This window comes from Anabrus simplex, chromosome 2 (genome assembly GCF_040414725.1).
Source record: "Anabrus simplex isolate iqAnaSimp1 chromosome 2, ASM4041472v1, whole genome shotgun sequence".
Lineage (NCBI taxonomy): Eukaryota > Metazoa > Arthropoda > Insecta > Orthoptera > Tettigoniidae > Anabrus > Anabrus simplex.
In genome coordinates, this window is record NC_090266.1 from 1,222,516,316 (window position 1) to 1,222,540,178 (window position 23,863).

General features: G+C 37.7%; 1 protein-coding gene across 5 annotated transcripts in view; it reads right to left on the bottom strand.

The window, feature by feature from the left end:
- LOC136864817 (differentially expressed in FDCP 6 homolog) overlaps window positions 1-23,863 on the bottom strand; it is a 452,756-nt gene that overhangs the window by 99,868 nt on the left and 329,025 nt on the right. For all 5 annotated transcript variants that reach the window (XM_067142253.2, XM_067142254.2, XM_067142255.2 and 2 more), the window contains one exon: window positions 4,718-4,842. In XM_067142253.2, coding sequence (XP_066998354.1) covers window positions 4,718-4,842 — 125 coding nt within the window. The remainder of the gene's footprint in view (window positions 1-4,717; window positions 4,843-23,863) is intronic.

Here is a 23,863-nt window from a genome sequence, read left to right on the forward strand (position 1 = left end):
ATGTCCTTCCCATAACTTATTCACCATTTTTCTGTCATTTGCATTATCTTCCTAGTTAACATTTAGTAAACTGAGATTACCCACTACAACAATGTTCCTTCCTCTGTTGTTCCCCACATAGCTGATTACCTTATCAAATAATTCTGGATCAGCATCAGCGCCATTCTTTCCAGATCTGTACACACCAAAAACATCGAGCTGCCTGTAATCTTTAGAGATGAGCATTACACTTAGAATTTCACGTTTCTCATTCTTAACTTTCCGTAGCTTACAAAATTTTCTCTCACCAGTATGAATACCTCCCCTTTTACCATTCCTATCCTGTCCGTAGAATAAACACTCCAGTTCCACGAGAAAAATTCCGCATCCACATCACTTTTCAGCCATGATTGAACTCCTATTACAATATATGGTAAATACCAGTACCGTATACATTTATAAAATTACTTACTTACTGGTCGGCGCTACAGTCTATGGCCCTCTTAATCACCTGCCTCCTTTCCTAATCCAGCATTTAACTCTCATCTTTTTAAGGTCATCCTGGGGCTTCCTCTCCTCCTCCCTTCAAGTTTCCCTATAAAGACCTTTGTCACAGTACGGGTTCCTTCCATTCTCTGGGCGTGAGCAGCCCACCTAAATTCTTCATTGCTTAATTTTAACGACAATATCTGACTGCAAGTAACTAATCTCATTTTGTTCCGTACTGAAGATACAGTAAGTAAAATTCTTTCAAGAATAGAATTACTGTATCCACCTATTCAATACAATTATATTTTGTAGTGATTAAATCCTACATGAATTATAAACACTAGTTAGGAACATGTTTTGCCCTAAATGGGGCATCTTCAGCCTAATACTAATCTTAAGTTCAAGTCTTAAATCTATTAATCATTGGAACTTAATACTAAATACAATGGTTTTATGCTAAAAATATTTTAACAGAAGTTAATATTTACATTAATTAAAAGCCAGAATTTGTGAACAAGGAAGCAACTAAATTATTTTATTTTACAATGACTAGATAACGTCTTTGTTAACTATTGAATAACTTGCATCATTGAAAAATTCTTCAGTTTTTTGAGTGTAAAACTGTTTGTCTAAGAGGACTGTGGAACCTCCTTTATCTGCCTTTATAACTATTAAAGATTCATCCTTGCATCCTAAGACCCAAAAACTAGCTGCCTATCATAGTCTAATATATAGGGCATTAAAAATTCCTCTTTTGCCAGAAAGTTTGGAAACAGAGCTGAATTACATAAGACAGTTAGCTCAGTTCAATGGCTCTAAAATAAATATAATCAATCGGTTAATTAATAAGATCAAAATTAGGCTATCTTCCAACCTAGTCCCAGCTAAATCAAAGAAAAACAGCTACGCCACATTTACGTATAATAACCTGGCTATCCATCAGATCACTAATGTTTTTAAAAAACACAACGTCAGCATAGCCTTCAGGACAGTCATATTCCTCAACCACAATAGGGTCAATAATAATAACAATGCTTACTCAGGTTCAAGTGTTTATAGGTTAAAATGTGCACAATGTGAGTTCACGTATTTTGGTCAAACAGGGAGGAGCTTTTACACAAGGTATCTGGAACATTACAATGCTTCCAAGCAAAACAAGTATTTGGCCATGGGCCAGCATATGAGTGAAACAGGCCATAAATTCACCTCAATAGAGAAAGATTTGATGATCGTTAGAAGCCTAGGTAAAGCGAGACGGAAAACTTGTACATTTATTTGGAGCAAAATTATAATAAAAATAATATCCTTAACGACTTCACTGACAACAAAAATCCGTTATATGAGGCAACTCCGAAGTTAATCCAGGCCGTAAATCAGAATAAAATCCCCAGTATGTTTAAATCACAGCTCCTATCGCCACGCCTAATTGTGGGCCTGCCCAATCAATTTTGAGTTACGCCTCTCTAGCAACAACGCAGATGCACAAGTTGAAACTCGCTCCCCCATCCCCTCTACACTCCACCCCTCCGTTACCGCATCAATACTACACTAGAAGTAACAAGGTTAGTCGTTCAGATACAACCGGAACAACTGGTTCTAGCTAACATCCGACAGGACAAGTAAGTCGTCCACTTTTATGGGGTAAAACTTTCACTTTACATTAATTACACTCGGCTCTACATTCATCATTCTAAATTCTTTTTTCTCTTATTCATTTACAGACAACTCATAATTCCTCTCGAGGTTAAACAATGCACCAACGGGAATGTTAATCGACAAGAATGGCACAATATTCCATAAAAATTTTTTATCAGATGAGCACTAATGAATGATATGAACAATATGTTTCCAACATACATGATTTAACCTATAAAATATTACCATGCTTCTTTCTAAAGGAATATTCAAACCTAACATGATCGGCTTCATACCACGGTTCCAGTTTGGTAAGAATATACTTACGACATAAGTGACCATAGCCTCCTTTGTACGGACCAACTGTAAAACCTTCAACCTAATGTTCATCCATACTGTTGGTGAAATTCCAATTCACGCTGTGATCTAGTCAATATGAACACATTTGCATAAACTTTCTCCAATAATTAATAGATTTAAGACTTGATCTTAAGATTAGTATTAGGCTGAAGATGCCCCAATTAGAGTGAAACATGTTCCTAACTAGTGTTTATAATTCATGTCGGATTTAATCACTACAAAATATAATTGTTTTGAATAGGTGGACACAGTAATTTCATTCTTGAAAGAATTTTACTTAATATCTGGCTGACCAAACAATCCTTGCAACTCTACATTTGTCCTCATTCTCCATCCGTCCTGATCTCTAACTGCTCCAAATATTTCTCAATATCTTCCTCTCCCACCATAACAGCCACTGTTCTTTTTTTGGTGGTCATCACCCAACATTCCGAGCCATACATCACTAAAGGTCTTAGTACTGTTGTGTATATTTTAATTTTTGTATTACTGCTGACATTCCTGGATTTAAACATATTTTTCAAGGTGTAAAAGCATCAGCTACTGCTTGTTATCCTTTCCTGTATTTCCACAGAGGTTTTATTGTCATATCTGTTAAATTACTTAATTTCATATCTTTCCTTACAATACTTTTACCTCTCATAACTTTATGTCATCCGTACTCAACTTCCAGTTCGCTATACTCTCACCAACGCACCCTAGCCCACCCCGTTTCCCTGAATGTATCTCCCTACAACTCTTCTAAACAAATCCCCAAATTTATGCATACCCCTGCGGTTCAAGTAAAGGCTGTCTGAGCATTGATCACTCACTCCCTATTTTCCGTATATGCATTCCATAGTCTCATTTAAATCACCTATCACGTTCCTGTTCGTATCCCTCAGTACCTCACTCATAATCACCGCTCCCTTAAACTTTACCTGCGCTGTTATAACCACATCCCATTCCCCCCCCCCCCCCAACTACGTTAGTACCTATTCCTTCTTGCCGTATGCTGTTTGTACTAACATGGAAAAATCACTTTCTCCTTACCCTCCTCTTTCTCTTCTACTTTCCTCAAGATGTGCCTTAATCCCTTGACGCCGACCTGTTCCACCTCCCACTTCCTACCTTCCACTCTGCTCCCCTTTCCTACTGTTCACCTTCCTCCTTTGTAACACTTCCCTGTTCCCTGTCTTCCCTCCGGTACTCTACCTGTAGCGACTCACACAGTTTCCCGACCAACAGCTCTCTTGAACTCGCTCCCCAATGAGAACCATTAGCAATCATTTTCTTATGTTTCAACAAGTCCTAAATTTAGATACCATTCTGGCAATATGTTAGATGGAAAATGTGTATGGCAATGACCTGACTCGAAACACACTTCATCCTGTAGGAAACAGGGTCTGAAATTAAGGGTTGGTGCCTAAATTAACAAGTTCAGTCGGATCATGTGAGCTTTGAGAAAAGCTAGCTTCCAACCTATCACAGGAGGTTATGAATATTCAGATTATGAGCACCACCTTGGGAATTGTGGTGTTGTTCATTCTCTTTGTTGGTAAAATATTGTTATTTTGCTGGATAAAATTTAAGTGGAGTTCGTTTATATCAGGAATGGATAGTTTCGCCCATATCATCCTGAGTGTTCCTGAGGAAGGTAACTGAGAGTTAAAAGCAACTATGCTGGACTTAAATCCAAACATCATCAAGAAAAAAGTCCGCTATCAGCCCAGAAGCTTAAGGGCACGGAAATCCTGGAAACGGTTCATTTTGGTCCAGAATGGAAAGCTGTACTTTTGGACACAAAATTTAAGTTTCCAAGCATAATTACACAAGGTCAGAGTATAGCTGTTTACAGTTTCAGTACGGAAATAGTTTAAACTAGTTTATTGCGTTTCGCCAAAAATCGTACTTTTGGAACAAGTAACTTTTGATTTTTGTTTAGTCATAATGTCCTTGCAGAAGGTCTGAGTGTTCCAGGTGGTGTTTGTTTGTTAAACAAAAATCTCCCAAATAGGCCTAATATGATTTTAAAAAAAGCAAGTGTTATAAACTATCATAAAAATTCAAGAGTCTGATATTCAGTACAATAGGAAATTATCATTTTCTTCTGAAATGACATGACGATATTAACAAGGTAGGCTTGCTGTATTGTTAAATGACTCAGTTTTTATAGTTATGTTGTGTGTTTTTGGTTTAACAAAACTGCAATATAAAAATAATTTAAACTTTCCCTGAAAGTTTGTTTACTAGCACTGGTCTGCATAATACTTACACGGAGTTTAGCTTCCAAAACTTCTTTGGACTTCTCAGAAAGAGTTATCTTTTCTTGAGCATTATTTAGTTCCATATCAAGTTGCAGTCTTTCTTCTTCTAACTGCTTCAGTCTCCTCACAGCCTCTGAAATGAAGCAGCAAATATTTCAAATTGTATTTAATAATAACTCATTTGAGGAATGTGGTCCTTCATGTACTGAGAATGAGTGAAAAAAAGTCCTCCTTTCTGCTTTTTGTTTTATGTTGTTCTCTGCAGAGAAACAGCTCAGTGTGCAAATGAAGAATCTAAGTACAGTTTTACGGTGAAGACACAGGTCAGCACTGGAAAAGGGTGCAACAGAAAAAGAGGTGAAAACTAATATGAAAACACAAAAGGCAAGGTTGCTTAGTTTAAACCATAGTAAACCATTTAATTGAAAATGAACTGTTCAATAATGGTAAAAATTTTGCCATTACATTTATCAGTCATTCTTTTGACTTATCCACCTCTCGCAGTTTCTGAAAAAGTAATTCTCGAAAAGGCAAGGTTTTTGACTTGAACTTGACAAAGGAAGAAGTGAATTTGCTGAATGCATTGACTTTGCAAATCCAAATGTTGCTTTCTTTTCTTCTTCAGTCAAATCCAGTGCCAAATTCATTTCTTCTTATCCAGTTTGTTCTTTTTTTTTTTTCAATACGCTTTACGTCGCACGGACATAAATAGTCTTATGGCAACAATGGGATAGGAAAGGGCTAGGAGTAGCAAGGAAGCGAGCGTGGCCTTAATTAAGGTGTGCCTGGTGTGAAAGTGGGAAACCACGAAAAACATCTTTAGGACTGCAGATAGTGGGATTCGAACCCACTATCTCCTGAATACAAGCCGATAGCACAGCTACTTGCTTGGCGATCCAGCATGAGCTGGTGTTAGAGTCATATAATAATGCCTGTTTTTGAATTTTTGTGCGACTCCTTTGTAGCTTCAAATTCTGTTTGAAGAATATTCCACACACGTACAGACTCAGAAAGAGTACATTTATTTTTCTGAACTACATCAACGACAATGGGCTTCAAACGATTAAGCATATTATGTGGTCATGTTACTGTCAGCCCTCGTGTAGTCTGCTTTGATATTTCCTGGAAGGAAGGAATGAGGCAGGCTGGAGATCATGCAACATTCTTGCTTCTATTTTCTCCATTTGGTGTCTCCATGAGAATATTAAACTCGATCTTTTCAAACGTGCTGCAAAAATAGTTGTGGTAGTACTAAACAGAACACAATGAAAGTAAATTAATAAAATATCATTCCACAGTACATTTAAAATAGCTTCCTCTATATACAGTTGAATCTGACAAGGGAACATCGGCAACGGTTAAGTCGCCGATCGCGATGAAACTTGGAAAACACTTTGAGGTACACGTAAAAACGATGTCGGCATCAATTTTGAGTGCCAACATTCATTAGGGCGTTAACTATGGGGCCTAAAATTTGCGACATTTCAAATTCCGCGCAATCAGCGATGAATACCTGCTGGCCAATGCTAAGTCTGCACACTGCATGCTTGGAGACACGCCTCTGCACCTCCTCCCCTCCACGCTCTAATTGGTTTGCCATTTTCAGCAAGAGAATAAATTATTTACTTCTCTTTGAGTTTAGAATGAGTATTAAGATGTTTCTGCAGGGGACAAGGAAAGAGAACGTGTTAAGCGAGAAAATGTACTATTGAATACACAAATAAAAACTAGCCACCTTAACAAAAGAAAAAAAATTTTAATCTACTTTCACGTTTAGTAATAAACAAGTCTACCAAATCACAAACATATTTTAAAAGCATGACATCAAAATAGCCTTCAAAACTTATAACAGAAACGCAGATATTTTACACAATACCATTTCTATTAATCATGGCAACAAGTTCACCAAGTCAGGTGTTTATAGACTCAATTGCAGTAATTGTGACACCTTATATCGGTCAAACAGCTAGGAGGTTCCATACAAGATACTTAGAGCCTGTTCATGCCCTGAAATATAACAGATCTTCGGCCATGGGACAGCACATGTGTGATACTAACCATAAGTTCACTAATTAACTAAGGTTAAGTTACAGTATAAGGAGATTCCCACCTTCCAATACTTGTCAATTTCTTATAATGGTTTTAATATTTACATGATATAATCCAGCTTAATCTCTAGGTGTATCCTAAATAGGACATGTTTTGTTCCGATTATGGAACATTTTCAGCTAAAAGATTTGACAAAATGGCAAGACAATTAAAACACATGTGATAGTTATGGTGATAACGTAAAATGTTCATTCATGTTGGGTTAAAATTCCCAACAAGTCAGTGTCCTAGAGATATAAAAGATTTTCTTAAAGTATAATTATCGGGGGAACTCTTGAGGAATAACTGTAGTTGAAGTTGAGTTGCACTTAGACTGTTAAAATGAGTCTCAAACAAGAAGAAAATAAGTAAAAAGGGAGATATTTTAAAGGAGAAAACCTTGTAAGAATGTATGTTTTTTTTTTTTTGTTTTTTTTTTTTTGCTAGGGGCTTTACGGCGCACCGACACAGATAGGTCTTATGGCGACGAAGAATGTATGTTAGTGAGGATAAAAGGATAATGGAATGGTTTACCTTATAGTCGATCGTGTCATATTTAGCGTCCTCCATCAACTGACGGAGTTCTGTGTGCATGTATGAGGCACTTGCGGTGGGCGAGGAGAAACAGGAAAGGTAGGGGAAAGTAGAGGAAGCAGGGAAATGTTGTGTAGGGTGAAGCTAACTGAGGAGTGGTGTTGTGATAGGCTAGAGGAAGTGGGAGGAAAAGTAGGGAGAATGTTGTGTAGGGTGGAGCTAATTGAGAGGAGGTGTGTTAGATGTTTTTCGGGATCCATTTTGTTGCTTTTCTAGATGAGTCTAATTTGGTAGCCTCTTCTAACAACATATTGATATTCTCCGTTATTTCGTTAATATTCTGGCTGGGGTTTTGTTTCTGATCAATCTCAATATAGATACTGTAACGTGTTGGCGGTGTAAATAAGTAAATAAATGAGTACAAGAACCTGGTAGCGTCCTATTTCTAAGATTTATTAACTACACACACACACACGATAGCCGAGCTTACAACTGACACATGTACACGGTTACACACACGGTTCGCCGCGCTCTCCCTCTTCCTCACTTGTTCTCACACTACACAGTTTTACACTCACACACAAGGTCATTGATTATTCACACTACACTCACTCAGCCACACTTGTTAGCGCTGTCACGGTCCACAGCCTACACGTCAGTCTCTCAGGTCGGGATAGTATCCGCTGTTCACTCAATCCGTCGAACCCCGTTCACAGTCCGCACACACACACAGAGAGAGAGAGAGAGAGAGAGAGAGAGAGAGAGAGAGAGAGAGAGAGAGAGAGAGAGAGAGAGAGAGAGAGAGAGAGAGAGAGAGAGAGAGAGAGAGAGAGAGAGAGAGAGAGATGAGAAGAGAGAGAGAGAGAAGAGAGAGAGAGAGAGAGAGAGAGGAGAGAGAGAGAGAGAGAGAGAGAGAGAGAGAGAGAGAGAGAGAGAGAGAGAGAGAGAGAGAGAGAGAGAGAGATGAGAGAGAGAGAGAGAGAGGAGAGAGAGAGAGAGAGAGAGAGAGAGAGAGAGAGAGAGAGAGAGAGAGAGAGAGAGAGAGAGAGAGAGAGAGAGAGAGAGAGAGAGAGAGAGAGAAGAGAGAGAGAGAGAGAGAGAGAGAGAGAGAAACACACACATCAGGGAAACAGGAACGAGTCCTCGGCTCCAACAGGCAGATACTCCATCAGGCTGACATCTCAGCCCACTCACTGAATGCGCTCTTCGCTAACTCACACCAACCAACTCGATCTCGCTCTCGCTCACTTATTAACCAGTTTAATTCTCACTAACTGCAGGCAGGTCCAGGTCGTTCCTCTCTTATATATCTGCATTGGCCCTTCTAGAATAGTCCGGATGCTCGATGGATCCAAGAATACAGTAAAATGAAAATGTTAAAGGTGCACCTTTTCAATACCATGAATGTTTATTGATGTGAATATATATCACATAACGTCTAGAGAAGGTTGGTACTAGTTTCGACGCACATTGCGCGTCATCATCAGCCAACAAATCAATTGAGCAAAATGCAACCTATCGAATAACAATATATAACACATGATAGCACCTACAAGACAAATGTTAAACTATGACTAGTTAAAATATAAAACACATGACAGCAAATACAAGGATTAATGTCGAAAGCTAAATTGTCAAAAGTTAAAACAGTGAAATCAAAACAGAGAAGGTAAACAATAGTTGGGTATGATACACGAGAAAGTAGTCCAGTTTGAGGTTTGTAGAACATAAGGCGTATCTATATACAACATTTAAATGCACCAACTAAGACAAATTTTAAATGTAACATTAAAATGATGAGGGTATGGTGCGTATAACCATCTAAAACATATGACAGCACCTATAAAATCACTGTTAGATTATAACCAGTTGAAATGATGTGGTGTGTCTGACTGTAAAACATAACATTTTTGAGAAGGTATCCAGTTGTTGAGTCTTGATAAACAAGAGAATAGTCCAGCTTGAAGTGCATAAATCATAAGGCCTCATATGTTATCAGTGGGAAGAATAATCTTGTTCTCTTAAGTAGCGGTAATTAACAGGCTTAATTCAGGTGGTTTCGAAGCCAACAATGTGGTCTTGTAAAGATTATAATTTGAATTAACGTCACGATTCCCAGTTCAGTATGGAAACATGGAGACCTGACGAAAAGATTGAAAGCCAAATTAGGCGTGATATAAATGTACATAGCCAAAAGAAATATAAGGGAAAGGAGGCGAACTCACCTCGAGTAGCAATAATGGAGGCCAAGTAGCGGAAGGGAAGGGAGAGTGAGGGGAGGGGAAGGGGGAAAAGGAGGAGCTAAAGCTGAGGAGTAGGGCTATGGTGGGCAGAGGGATGAGGTAGTGGGGGTAAATGACGGAGATGTGGATTGCACATGGCTTGAAAGATAGTGCTAGTGTTTGGAAATCTGATATTTTTAAACAAGTTAATTAAGAAATCAAAAAGGATATTAGGCTTATCAGAGATTTCATTTAAGTTGAAGTTAGGATTAAAGTATTGATCGAAATGGATGAAACAATTTTTGATTATGTTCATGAGAGGCCCTTTATTGGCCTCTCAATTTGTCCAAAGTTTCTTGGCTGAAAACTACCATTTTCTCGCCAATAAGGCTATTAAAACCACCACTGAACTAATTGACAAACTAAAGACCTTCGACTTGCAACCTAACCACTCCCTTCATTCTTTCGACATAGTTAACATATATCCAAGCATACAAACAGCCACTGAAAGCAACTTAAAAGAAAAACAGTCCTCTTTTTTTTTCTTCTTCTTCGTTTTGCCTCATGACTGAGGCGTCGTAACTATCATAATATTCAGCCCTCTAGCCGATGAACCATACTCCGCCATTCTTCCCTACCTAAAGCTTTCAATGTGGTTACTCTGAGAGAACACTGTAGGGGGCCGTTCATCATGTCAATCCATCATGTTGGTATTCGTCCTCGTTGTCTGGTTCCCTGGACTTTTGCCCTCAACAATCAGCTTTTGAAGACTACCATCTCGGCGCATTATATGTCCAAAGTAGCGTACAATCCGCTGAGAGACCTTACACGATAGACGGAACTTTTATCTGAAGTTGGTTCAGGATTGATGTGTTCGTGCAATGAGCTGTCCAAGGAATCCTTAACATTTTCCTCTTAGCAAACTTGAAATATATGACTTAATCTCCATTCTGAAATTAGTCGTCAATAATAACTTTTTCACTTTTGACAAAACTATTTATCAACAAGACGGATTAGCAATGGGTTCATCTGCCTCTGGTACCTTAGCGGAGATTTATTTAGATTATCTGGAACACTAAAATCAACAACAACTTTCCCAACATTCTACTATGGGCAAGATACGTGGATGACACATTTGTAATTATGAACGAAGAAATTAAGAACGCGGCCTCTACCCTCCACGATCTTAATAGCATCAATCCCCACATTACATTTACACAGGAGTCTGAAACAAACAGGTTAATCAATTTTCTAGATTTGACCATTCATAGACACCCTTCCTCTTTATCTTACAAAATCTTCAGGAAACCCACACAAACTGCAACTACCATTCGTCAAGACTCCACACATCCCCAAGCACACAAACGTGCTACCTATAATAGTTTAGTCCACCGTGCCTTCACAATACCCATGTCAAAGAAAGACTTGAACAACAAACTCAATACTATTCGTGCAATCGCCAAATTTAACTGTTACATAAAACCCTTTATAGAACAGATTATCAACAAATTCAGACACCGACCTAAGACCACTCTTACTAAAGAAAAATCTAAGGACGCCACTTCTTCCACCTTTACTTTCTACAAGGATGTCTACAAAATCACCAATCTCTCCAGTAAACATAAAGTAAAAATTTCCTTCAGAACAAATAACAGGAACTCTGAAATTCTGCACAATTCCCCTTCAGTTAACATGGCCAATACTTTCTTAAAGTTCAGAATCTACAGATTCAAATGCAATGACTGCAATTCCTCATACGTCGGGCAAAACAGGACGCAGGACCACTAGATATTCAGAGCACGTCAACGCTATATGATACAATAGGTTTTCAGCAATAGGTCAACACATCTCTGACTCCAACCACAAATTTACCGACATTGAACACGATTTACAGATCCTTCAAATGGCCAATAAAGGGCCTCTCATGAACATAATCGAAAATTGTTTCATCCATTTCGATCAATACTTTAATCCTAACTTCAACGTAAATGAAATCTCTGATAAGCCTAAAATCCTTTTCGATTTCTTAATTAACTTGTTTAAAAATATCAGATTTCCAAACACTAGCGCTATCTTTCAAGCCATGTGCAATCCACACCCCCGTCATTTACCCCCACTACCTCATCCCTCTGCCCCACCATAGCCCTACTCCTCAGCTTTAGCTCCTCCTTTTCCCCCTTCCCCTCCCCTCACTCTCCCTTCCCTTCCGCTACTTGGCCTCCATTATTGCTCTCTTCATTAGCCCAGCTCCTCTCCTTTCAACATCTATGCCATCACGCTACTCGAGGTGAGTTCGCCTCCTTTCCCTTATATTTCTTTTCGCTATGTACATGTATATCACGCCTAATTTGGCTTTCAATCTTTTCGTCCCGTCTCCACGTTTCCATACTGAACTGGGAATCGTGACGTTAATTCAAATTATGATCTTCACAAGACCACATTGTTGGCTTCGAAACCACCTGAATTAAGCCTGTTAATTACCGCAACTTAAGAGAACAAGATTATTCTTCCCACTGATAACATATGAGGCCTTATGATTTATGCACTTCAAGCTGGACTATTCTCTTGTTTATCAAGACTCAACAACTGGGATACCTTCTCAAAACTGTTATGTTTTACAGTCAGACACACCACATCATTTCAACTGGTTATAATCTAACAGTGATTTTATAGGTGCTGTCATATGTTTTAGATGGTTATACGCACCATACCCTCATCATTTTAATGTTACATTTAAAATTTGTCTTTTGCTGGTCCATAACGTCTGTAAGTTGTTTAAGTTTTCCTGTTTTTAGGAGTGAATTTATGTTCAGCGTGCCAAAAAAATGTTTCCGTTTAGGTCTTAATTTTAGTGTATTCAGTTTGGATGCGTGTGATGGCAATGGGTTTCCTAGATGCTCCGACTCACCTATGCAGGGTGGTTTGGGCTCTCCAGAATCCGATGGCCCAAGTGCACTGCTTGTAGCAGTGGTGGATTTCCTCTTGAGGCTGGCACCTGGAGTAGTTTCCGTAAGAAATGTTTCCATCATGCGAGTTAATGGGAGTTGTTGGGGGAGCCGACCGGGGTCAGCTCAAGTTACCACTAAAGTTGTAAGCCTTAGGGTTGCTCCTTTCCAGCAGATGTGTCTGGATTGTAGCTCAACTGTCGGGGATAGGTTATTCTTCACCTTCAACACCGTTGAGGTTCTGTATTCTATTTCTGTGAAAGCTGTTGGTCGCCTTCTTCGTATGTAACCCAGACAGGGGCCCTTACAGGGTGCTATCAACCGGAGCCAGATGAACCCTGGTTTTTTTTACGAGGTGTTACTCCTCCCCCTTCTCCTTCCTCATCACTTGCAAGATGAAGCCCCGGGCTTGAGACCGGCACTGGCGGAGATATCATACCCAACTATTGTTACCTTCTCTGTTTTGATTTTATTGTTTTAACTTTTGACAATTTAGCTTTCAACATTAATCCTTGTATTTGCTGTCATGTGTTTTATATTTCAACTAGTCATAGTTTAACATTTGTCTTGTAGGTGCTATCATGTGTTATATATTGTTATTCGATAGGTTGCATTTTTCTCAATTGATTTGTTGGCTGATGACGCGCAATGAGCATCGAAAGTAGTACCAACCTTCTCTAGACATTATGTGATATATATTCACATCAATAAACATTCATGGTATTGAATAGATGGACCTTTAACATTTTCATTTTACTGTAATCCCAGTTCAATACGGAACAATATGAAGTTTGTAACTTTCAATGGATCCAGGAATCTCGCGAGATGGAACACTCCAGATTAATCGTAGAGTCACATCCATACTCCTGTGTTACGGGACCACAGGCGGAAGCGAGCGGGGCTTGCCTAGCACTTAAGTGCTGCTCGTGATTGGCGTGATTGAAGCGTAAGGGGTGGGCCTATACGGTGCCGGGCTGGGCTCACTGCCAGTTGGCATAGCGGATGCTGCAACCATTACAATATTTTCAAAAATATTAATTAATTTACCTTTGTTTAATGTTCGTAGAATGGTTAAGTCTATTTCTGTTGATGTAAAATTGTGTTTATATTCTGTCATATGGAGACTCATGGCCGAGTACTTCCTGTGTTTTTCAGCATTAATATGTTCTTGGTATCTTACTAAGAAATTACGTCCTGTTTGCCCAATGTATGAATTGGCACAATTTGAGCATTTAAGCCTATATATCCCCGAATTTAAATATTTATTATTATTTGCAATGCTTTGGTGATTGAAAATTAAATGTTGATTGTTGTTTTTGGTGCGAAAAGATATTTTAAAATTGGTTTCTTAAAAATATTGGTAATCTGGTAAATGTTCCCATTATTATAAGTGGCAAATTTTTTCTTTTTATGTTCTTTTACCAGCTGCGTTTGAGGTTTATTCTTCATTTTATGTATTAATCTATGTAGTGTTTTGTGTATCCATTGTTTATCGCTATTTTGTAAATGAGATTAATACACTTAAGAGAATGGAAATTGCAACTCCATGAAGGCACTGGTCGTTTGTGTTGATTTTCGAGATATGGAACGATGCCATGTAGGTACGTAAACGATCAAAGTTTCAGATGTCATGAAAGAAAGAAAAGTTCCACCTAATCAATACACATTTATTATAACACATATAACAGGACCAGTTTCGACCTCTTACCAGGTCATCTTCAGCCTCATTAGAATCTTACATTATTTGCATCTTTCATATTCTGCCTCACCAATTAAAGTGATAGACCCTAAAATTTAAAATCATTGTAGTTGTGCTTATGCTTTGCTTAGGAATGTTTAAATTCTGTAGCTTATCTATAAACAGTTGAATGTATAAATAATTTAAAATGCTCAAAATACATGATAAAATATGACAATATATATATATCTTGTTATGAAATTAGCAAACAAGTATAACTGAATGAGTTCGTCATCTATCTTATATCTTATGAGTACAAAGAGTATGCTTGAGCTCAGCTTTGTGATAGTTGCAATATGCGTTGTGCCTTGTCAGTTAAAAAGAGTGTTGTATTAACACATAAATGTTTGGGTCTTGTATGAGATATGCTTAGTTGGCACATATATAGTAGTTAATATTACGTTCGTATTGACACTAATTATAACAGATGATATGAAATATGTGTTGAACTATTTGTTAAAATTATATAAACCATTAAAACATTAACAAACATAGTAAAATGCACTTAAAATGCAAATGTCTGTTAATGGCTCCACCAAACATTGATTGGGAGGTACTCCTCCAGACTGTCCGTCGACTAGAGCAACACGTCCTACAACAGCCCAGACAGCCAGACGAGCGTCAACGGGAGCCCGAGGACGAAGAAGAAGACGATGCACCGCCGGAATTCTTACCTGAGCTTCGGGTCGCTAGTCCATCTCGCTGGAGAACCCTTGTTCCAGCAGAATACCCTAAGGCTCTACCAGTTCCGGACGACGACAGGGTGTTTCGCCTCGCTGAGGCACTGCTCCAACGGATACCAGCCGACCCGCAGGGCAGGGACCAGCACGAAGGGCATGCCCTCCTATGGGCCTTGTCTGCGCGGCCTTCATATGACTTGGGACAGCGCCACTTCATCTATACTCGTGCCTCCCTTGTCTACATTGCGTTAACTCGAGGCTGGAATTACGCCATCCAACTCGACAGTGCCATGGGAGATGACATCATTACCCTGCCCCCAGGGTTTCAGTTCCAGACTCCCACCAGGGCACCCATGGTCCGCCGCGGCACTCGTGGAGCCCAGGTGGCGCCATCCGGAGGAACCACCTAGATCGTCCTCTCAGCCAGTGCCTGCCCGGCTGACAGAGGACAGGCCATCATATGTTTCATTGTTTTGTATTGCCCTCTGTTTTATTTTGTGCTTTGTCTCTCTTTTGTTCTTGTTTTCTATATTGTTTTGATGGTCGACTTCTTGTCATGCAAACAAAGATACTGTGAGCCCCTCTCGGCTTTACCGGGAGTGGGACCTGGTTCCTATATATATGTATGTATTTGAATTGGGTGTTCCTTCTGGGTGTTGCAATTTCCATTTTCTTCAGTATATCTTTTTGGAGATCATTTTTGGATAAGGGAATGTTAAAGGCTCTATTTAACATGCTTAAAAAGGAACTCCGTTTATATGCCTCAGGATGGTACGAATCTTTTCGTATGGTATTTATAGTTTGAGGGCCGGTTCTACCATCTGCCGGTAAAGTGGCTGGCAGCTGCCTGGGAGGTAAAATACCTGGTACTTTGCCTTGCGTGCAACCACCTCCGCACAAGCGCTGGGTAGCTACCCGGAGCTAGAAACCGATATACAGAGTTGGCTAGACTGATTTTCAGCCACTTCTCTCTTTCGAGTGTGGTGCTATCTATCGTCAGATGTATGAAGCTCATTTCGATTGTTGTATTTTCCTGTGCTTGCATCCGTTTATTATCATCAAAAAGCCTAATAAGGGGAGTCTTAAGAGTTATGGACAATGATTTATGTCAAGCTTTCGTGATTTTAATCTATGAGCTTCAAAATCAATACCTAGTTGGGGTTAAAATCTCGAGATTACATTTTCTTATGCCAGTTATAACCTGTCATGTAAGGCAGCATTTTTGGGAAGTATTCTCATAGTAGATTGGTCAAGTCGCTTGCTCCGTAATAGAAGGTACGCAGGTTTTCATCGTCTTTCTAATTTACATTAGAAACTTAATTTTTGTTCCCTGCCGTTGTTCTTAATTCTTTTTCATGTGTTTCCATATATGTATAAACACACACATCTTCTTTACGGACTTATTGCCTTTGAGCATTCTATCAGCAGGCTTCTGTGAATTGATTAAGTATCTCCACGATGCTCTATTTGCAACTAGCTCTGTGACCTCGTTTAGTTCCACATGCTTCCATTTATTGATACTGCATTTCATTCTAATGTTTAACTTTATAAAGATAAAGATGGAAGGTACTGTTAAAGAACTAATCGGGGTAAATATCCATCATAGGAAGAGGAATTCAGGAATGGAATAGTTTCCAATTTCTTCAAAATCATTTACAAGACGACTATGTAAACAACTGATAGGGAGTCTCCTACCTGGGCGACAGTCCTATATGCTATATTAATCGTAACATCACTTTCTATAAGTAGCACACATATGAAGCATTTTCCTAGTAGACACAACATTGTGATTAAACATTTCAATGAAATATATTATTAACAAAAGAACGTATGTAAAGAGGCATACAGATTAATACAACGTTAAAAATGAAAAAAAAAAAAAAAAAGATTTGTCATAACAAAGACTCGAGCCTGCAAACCTTGTGTTATTAACTGAGCGTGTTAGCCATTACGCTACGAGGAAGCTTGGGGTAATTGGGATATACAGGACTAAGTTATTGCTGGTGTCAGAAAACTGAAAAAGTAGAAAATTAAATCCCACTTGAAATTATTTCCAAATAGGTTTTGATTTTATACCCTTTTAGAGTTTCTTTGCGAAAGCTTGATGTATAAAATGTGTTCCCTACGCTACCAATGCGAGAGGCTGGTGTGACCGTTGCAACTCAAAGGAAGCATTAATGTTCAAAATCCTGCAATACAATATCAATCACTGTTACAGTATAATACTTTTTTCAGTATACTAAGCTAATCTGAGGTGTATGTCATCAGAAATACAGCTAATAATGTTCAGCTCTCAGAACTTGCCCGGCAGGTAAAGTCTTATCGGGCCCGCGAAGTGGCCGATAAATTACGCGCCGGGTAACGACGATTTATGCTGCCGATAGCGCTACCCGGGAGCAGTCGAACGGAAACATCCTTTTACGCAGAGGGCAAGTTACGCGCTACTTTACCGGTAGGTGGTAGAACCGACCCTGAGTCGGTTTTCTAAAGATTGAAAAGGATAACTTTTCTTCTTTCCTTTCGACTGTTAAATCAAGGAGATTTAGTTTTTTATTGTTCTCCGTTTTTAAAGTAAATTTTATGAAGGGGTCTAAATTGCTGATTTGGTCTATTAAATTAGCGCTACTATTGATTTGTTCACCTATAATTGCAAAAATGTCATTGACAAACCTTAGCCAGATAATAATACCTTTTTCGTCATTTAAAATTTCATGATTTTCTAAATGATCCATGTATATTTCAGCAAGGATACCTGACGCAGGGGATCCCATTGGGAGACCACTTTGTTGATATACTGTGTTACTGAAGGAAAAGTAATTATTGTTAAGTGTAAATTCTAAGTGTAGCATAAATTCTTCTATTTCATGGTTACTAAGTTTCTTATGTGTCCTTAAGTTGTTCTTAATTATATCTAAGAGTTTCTTTTGTGAGGATGGTAGAATACATATTAGTAATGTCAAATTAGTTCAAGGTGAAAGATGGTTTTAATTTAGTGTTCTTAATAATTTTACAAAATTCTACTGAATTACTGATTGTGGTTCCACTTTGGAAAGTACAGTACTTTTTTAGAAAACTATTGATAAATTTAGAGGTTTTGTAGGTGGGGCTGTTTTTGAAGTTAATGATTGGTCTTATGGGTGTGTCAGGCAGAGCTCTTGCTGTTGGTAGTCTCGGATTCATATTAATTAGGCTTGATATTTCATTCTCATTAAGGATGAAATTAATGTTTTTAAGTATTTGTTTTAGTTTTCTTTGGACAGAGTCGGGTCTTTTTAAATTTTTGTGAAAGTATTATCTGAGAAAAATGCTTTGGTTTTTTCTATGTATCCTTTTTGTGCATAATAACTGACATATTATTATCCACCTTTGTGATAAGGTCATTATCTTTTATTTTTTGTTTTAAGCCTTTGATGTCTTTAGAAGGTAAATGGGGCATGTTAACTTTCTGATCTTTAAACAATTCTTTAAGTTTCTTTCTGACTTCGAATTTAGTTTCAAGAAGAACCTTTAGCCGATTTTACTTCGTCACTTGGACACTGACTTGTTGGAAATTTTAACCCAACATGAATGAACATTTTTTCACTATAACTATCACATGTGTTTTAATTGTCTTGCCATTTTGTCAAATCTTTTAGTTGAAGATGTTCCATAACCGGAATGAAACATGTCCTATTTAGTATACACCTAGAGATTAAGCTGGATTATATCATGTAAGTAATAAAACCATTATAAGAAATTGGCAAGTATTGGAAGGTGGGAATCTCCTTATACTGTAACTTAACCTTAGTTGTGTTGAGCCAATACGGGACAAAATATGAGATTTATAAGCTGTAAGTTCACTAAAATCAACCAAGACATGAAAATTCTCAATGTTATAGAAAAAGGCCCCTGGTCAATATTATGGAAAATTACTTTATCCATCTGGAACAGTTTTTCAATCCTAACTTCAATCTAAATGTGATTTCAGAGGAATCTTTAGTAATCATGTCTCAGATAAAAAGAATTCTTTCTTTTATAATCTCTTTAAATTCCCCTCTCCGCAGCAGTCTTTTTTTCCAAATCCTTCAGCCCCACCTTAGACACCACTTCTCTCCTACCTTCCCCTTCTTTATTTCCCCCCCTCCCTCCTCTGCCTATTACTCCTTTGTTTCCATTGCCAGCTTCCTATATCATGTCAGTGTTTTGTTCCCTATCCATTCCTTTGTTTCCAAGGCCTGCCTGCTTTCTCTTCTTCTTTGTATATTTCACTCTAGAGGTGAGTTTCATAAAAAAAAAAATCTCCTTTTTAATTTCCTTCTGTTTGTTTATTTATTCCTAATTCTGGCTATCATTTCCAGATTTATTTCATTGCCTGAGGTCCTAACTCAAAGACAACATCATATTATGACAAGATCACAACCATAATTTTTGCTGTTATATGTATTTTAATATTATAATTACTCCTGCAACATTGTCTATCTTGTACACATATGTTTTAGTTATCACATCAGGTGTTTAACTTTTATTTTGGCTGAAGATTGCCACTAAGTGGCTGAAACTAGTCCCAAGACTAATGTAATATGTTTACTTGATATACTGTATTGAAAAGGTGGACCATCTTGTCAATTTATTTCTTAAAACTACTTTGACCGCCATCTTGAAAGCGACACCACTTCAATCGACTCGAGTCGAAACTCGAAGGCGTGAGTTTCAACATACTCACCACTGCTTAAAAGTGTGGATACATTTCCACTTCCTGAATTTTAATTTTGTCTTCATTAGTAAGAGATTTCATGACCTTTCCAGTATCCATAACTGGGCTACCACAATACAAATACAGTATGCACTATGCTAGTCAACTTTGAATGGTTCGCTAGGCTTCACTGCATCATTCAACACAGAATTAATTTATTAATATTTAGAAATTTCATGATCCGTATTGAAGTGGGATTACAATATTTGAAATTAAGAGGGTTCCTCATATTCAATACAAAGATGTTTATTAACGCGAAAGAATCACATGTCGTTCACACGAGGTACTAGTTTCGGCACCAAATATGTACCATCATCAGCCACAAAGTCAAATCAGGCAAACACAATAAAACCTTAAAACAACTTTAAACACACTATAACACCTGCATGGATGAATATAAAATAAAATATGGTACATGATGAAGTTGCATTTCATTTCAAAATCCGTTAAAATAATGACTCCGTTGTTGTATACCCATGGCGGATTGTCCAGCTTGTATATATCTTTAGTTTTCTCAAACTGTTAAATTATGCTGCGGAGTTTGTCATATGAAGTTGACACTGTGTGTTCTGTAGTTTGGTTCCGAAAAATAAACGTAAACACGAACTTGGTTAGATCCAAAGAATTAATTAAATTAAAAGTCGAATTAGGCAAAAGATCGGAAGGAAAGATCAAAAACAGAAGTCTAGAAAAACCGAGAGAATACTAGAAACAAACTCACCTTGAGCAGCCTGAGTAAATATTAATGAAAATGCCTACCAGGCAAAAAGAAAAGCCTATCAATATATGGGTTTAAAAATTAAAGTTGCCAAATTGGGCAAAGATATTAGCTTCTTGAAGCAATGTATTATACACAATTTAACACCGAACTTTCTGAAAGGAATGCTCAAAAAACATCGTTCCGCACCACATTCCGTCCAAGCCCAACAAAAAATTTGGTTGAAACATGAACTTTGTTTTTTATATAAGAAAAAATCGTTTTTAAACAATAAACTTTACGAGACTCACCTTGAAGCAGCCAATCTGCTTCCTGGCATTCAATGGAATTTATTTCTAAATCCGGTAAATAATAAAATGTTTGACATACTCTCACAAAAACAGTTTACGTTAGAGAAGAAATTAGCTGCATTAAGAATGAACAGAAATGCATCAAAAACTCAGCCCAAAGAAACTAGTTTGCAAAGAAACTTAATCGAGAATTTCCATCCTCCTGTAGTCAATCTTTCAAATGTAACTTTAACCACGGAAGAAACCGCCATTTTAGCGAAGGGTCCGAAGCATAACTGGCCCAATATGAACAAAATAAATGCAGTCACTAACTTAATTATTGAGTCGGAAGCTACAATCAATAAAATGCCGCCAGAAGATCAAGACAAAATTAGATTTGAAGTAAAAAGAAAACTAGACAAGATGTTCAGTTCTAATAACGTAAATAAAAGAAATCCCCCTATCAATTCTAATGCCAATAATTTTACTTCCGAACATAAACAAATCGCGGAACTCAAAAAGAAAATTAAAAATAACGATCTAATTGTCACAAAAGCGGATAAAGGAAATACTACAGTTATCATGGACAAAACTAATTACATATCTAAAACCAAAGAATTTTTTTTAACAGCACATTTACAATAATCAATAAAGATCCTACACAGAAAATACAGTGACAATTAATATATCTTTTTTTACAGATCAAGAAAAATCGAAACGATTAAATATGAATCCAGGTTTACCCACAGTTAAAGCCCTCCCTAAAATACATAAAATTGACGTTCCTATCCGGCCTATTACTAACTATAAACCTAGCCCTCTATATAAAATTGCGCAATTTGTTCAACGATTTTTAACTAAGAACTATCAATTTCTCCCTAAAAAATCCATCAAGAACACTACCGTATTAATTGATAAAATGAAGTCATTTAATGTACAACCCAACCATACCCTTCATTCTTTCGACATAGTAAATATGTATCCAAGCATACCCACAACCAAACTTTTCTCCATTATTGAAGATAACTTAAACAAACAGCAAATTAGAAATACAAGATTTTATTTCTCTTCTGAAACTGGTCATCAACAATAATTTCTTTAAATTTGATGAAACCATCTATCAACAAAATGGACTGGCCATGTGATCACCCACATCAGGAATTCTGGCGGACATTTATTTAGATTTTCTGGAATATACAAAAATAAATAGCGATACTTTCCAAACATCCTCATGTGGGCCAGATATGTTGACGACACATTTGTTATAATGGATGAAGAAATCAAGAATTCGACCTCTACCCTGCAAGAACTAAACAACATTGACCCCCACATCAAATTTAAGCTTGAGTCCGAAAATAATAAAGTAATTAATTTTCTGGATTTAACTATTCTCAGAAATCCATCTGCTCTTTCATATAGAATCTTCAGAAAACAGACACAAACTGCCAATACTATTTGTCAAGATTCCATACACCCTCAAACACACAAACATGCAGCGTTTAATAGCATGGTTCATCGTGCATTCACGATACCTATGTCTAAAACGGACCTCAGTAGCGAACTCAACACTATAAGAGCAATCGCCAAATTCAACGGTTACAGCAGATCATTTATAGAACAGATAATCAATAAATTTAGACACCGGCCCAAGACTACTCTCACAAAAGAAAAACCTATAACTAACGTTTCATCTACTTTTACATTCAACAACGGTATCCATCAAATCACCAATGTTTTTCGAAAAATTAAAAATCTTCTTTAGAAATAATAATAATAATAATAATAGGACCTCAGAAATTATACATAATTCAACATCAGTCAACACCTCTAACAGATTTTCCAAATCTGGAATCTATAGATTCAAGTGTATCGACTGCAGCGCCTCCTACGTGGGACAAACAGGACGCAACTTCACAAGCAGATATTCAGAGCACGTCAACACAGTAAGATATAACAAGTTTTCTGCTATAGGCCAACACATTCACGACTCTAATTATAAGTTTACTGATATGCTTTTTTTTTTTTTTGCTAGGGGCTTTACGTCGCACCGATACAAATAGGTCTTATGGCGACGATGGGATAGGAAAGGCCTAGGAGTTGGAAGGAAGCGGCCGTGGCCTTAATTAAGGTACAGCCCCAGCATTTGCCTGGTGTGAAAATGGGAAACCACGGAAAACCATCTTCAGGGCTGCCGATAGTGGGATTCAAACCTACTATCTCCCGGATGCAAGCTCACAGCTGCGCGCCTCTACGCGCACGGCCAACTCGCCCGGTTTTACTGATATGGAACATGATTTTGAGATACTTCAAATAGCAAACAAAGGGCCAATTATGAACATTGTCAAAAATTGTTTCATTCATTGCGATCAATATTTCAACCCTAAGTATAATTTAAATGAAATTTGCGAGAAATCTAATATTATTTATGATCTCTTAATTAAATGGTAACGAAATATTAGACCACCTAAAAACAATTCGATCTTTCAAACCATCACAGTACATATCCACATCATTTACCCCCACTACCACATCCTTCCGCTCCACCTTAGCTCCGTGACAGTTGCTCCGCCTCTACCCCTCCCCTCTCCTCCCTTCCGCCTCGCCCCTTAACCTTATAATCACATTTATCAGTCCAGCTCCGTCCGCCGATCACTCAGGCTGCTCAAGGTGAGTTTGTTTCTAGTATTCTCTCAGTTTTTCTAGACTTTTCTTTTTGAGCTTTCCTTCCGATCTTTTGCCTAATTCGACTTTTAATTTCTTCCCCAGGTTCCTTAACCCATATTGAAGTGGGAATTAATTCTTTGAATCTAACCAAGTTCGTGTTTACGTTTATTTTTCGGAACCAAACTACAGAACACACAGTGTCAACTTCATATGACAAACTCCGCAGCATAATTTAACAGTCTGAGAAAACTGAAGATATATACAAGCTGGACAATCCGCCATGGGTATACAACAACGGAGTCATTATTTTAACGGATTTTGAAATGAAATGCAACTTCATCATGTACCGTATTTTACTTTATATTCATCCATGCAGGTGTTATAGTGTGTTTAAAGTTGTTTTAAGGTTTTATTGTGTTTGCCCGATTTGACTTTGTGACTGATGATGGCACATATTTCGTGCCGAAACTAGTACCTCATGTGAACGATATGTGATTCTTTCACGTTAATAAACATCTTTGTATTGAATAGGAGGAACCCTCTTAATTTCAAATATTGTCTGAA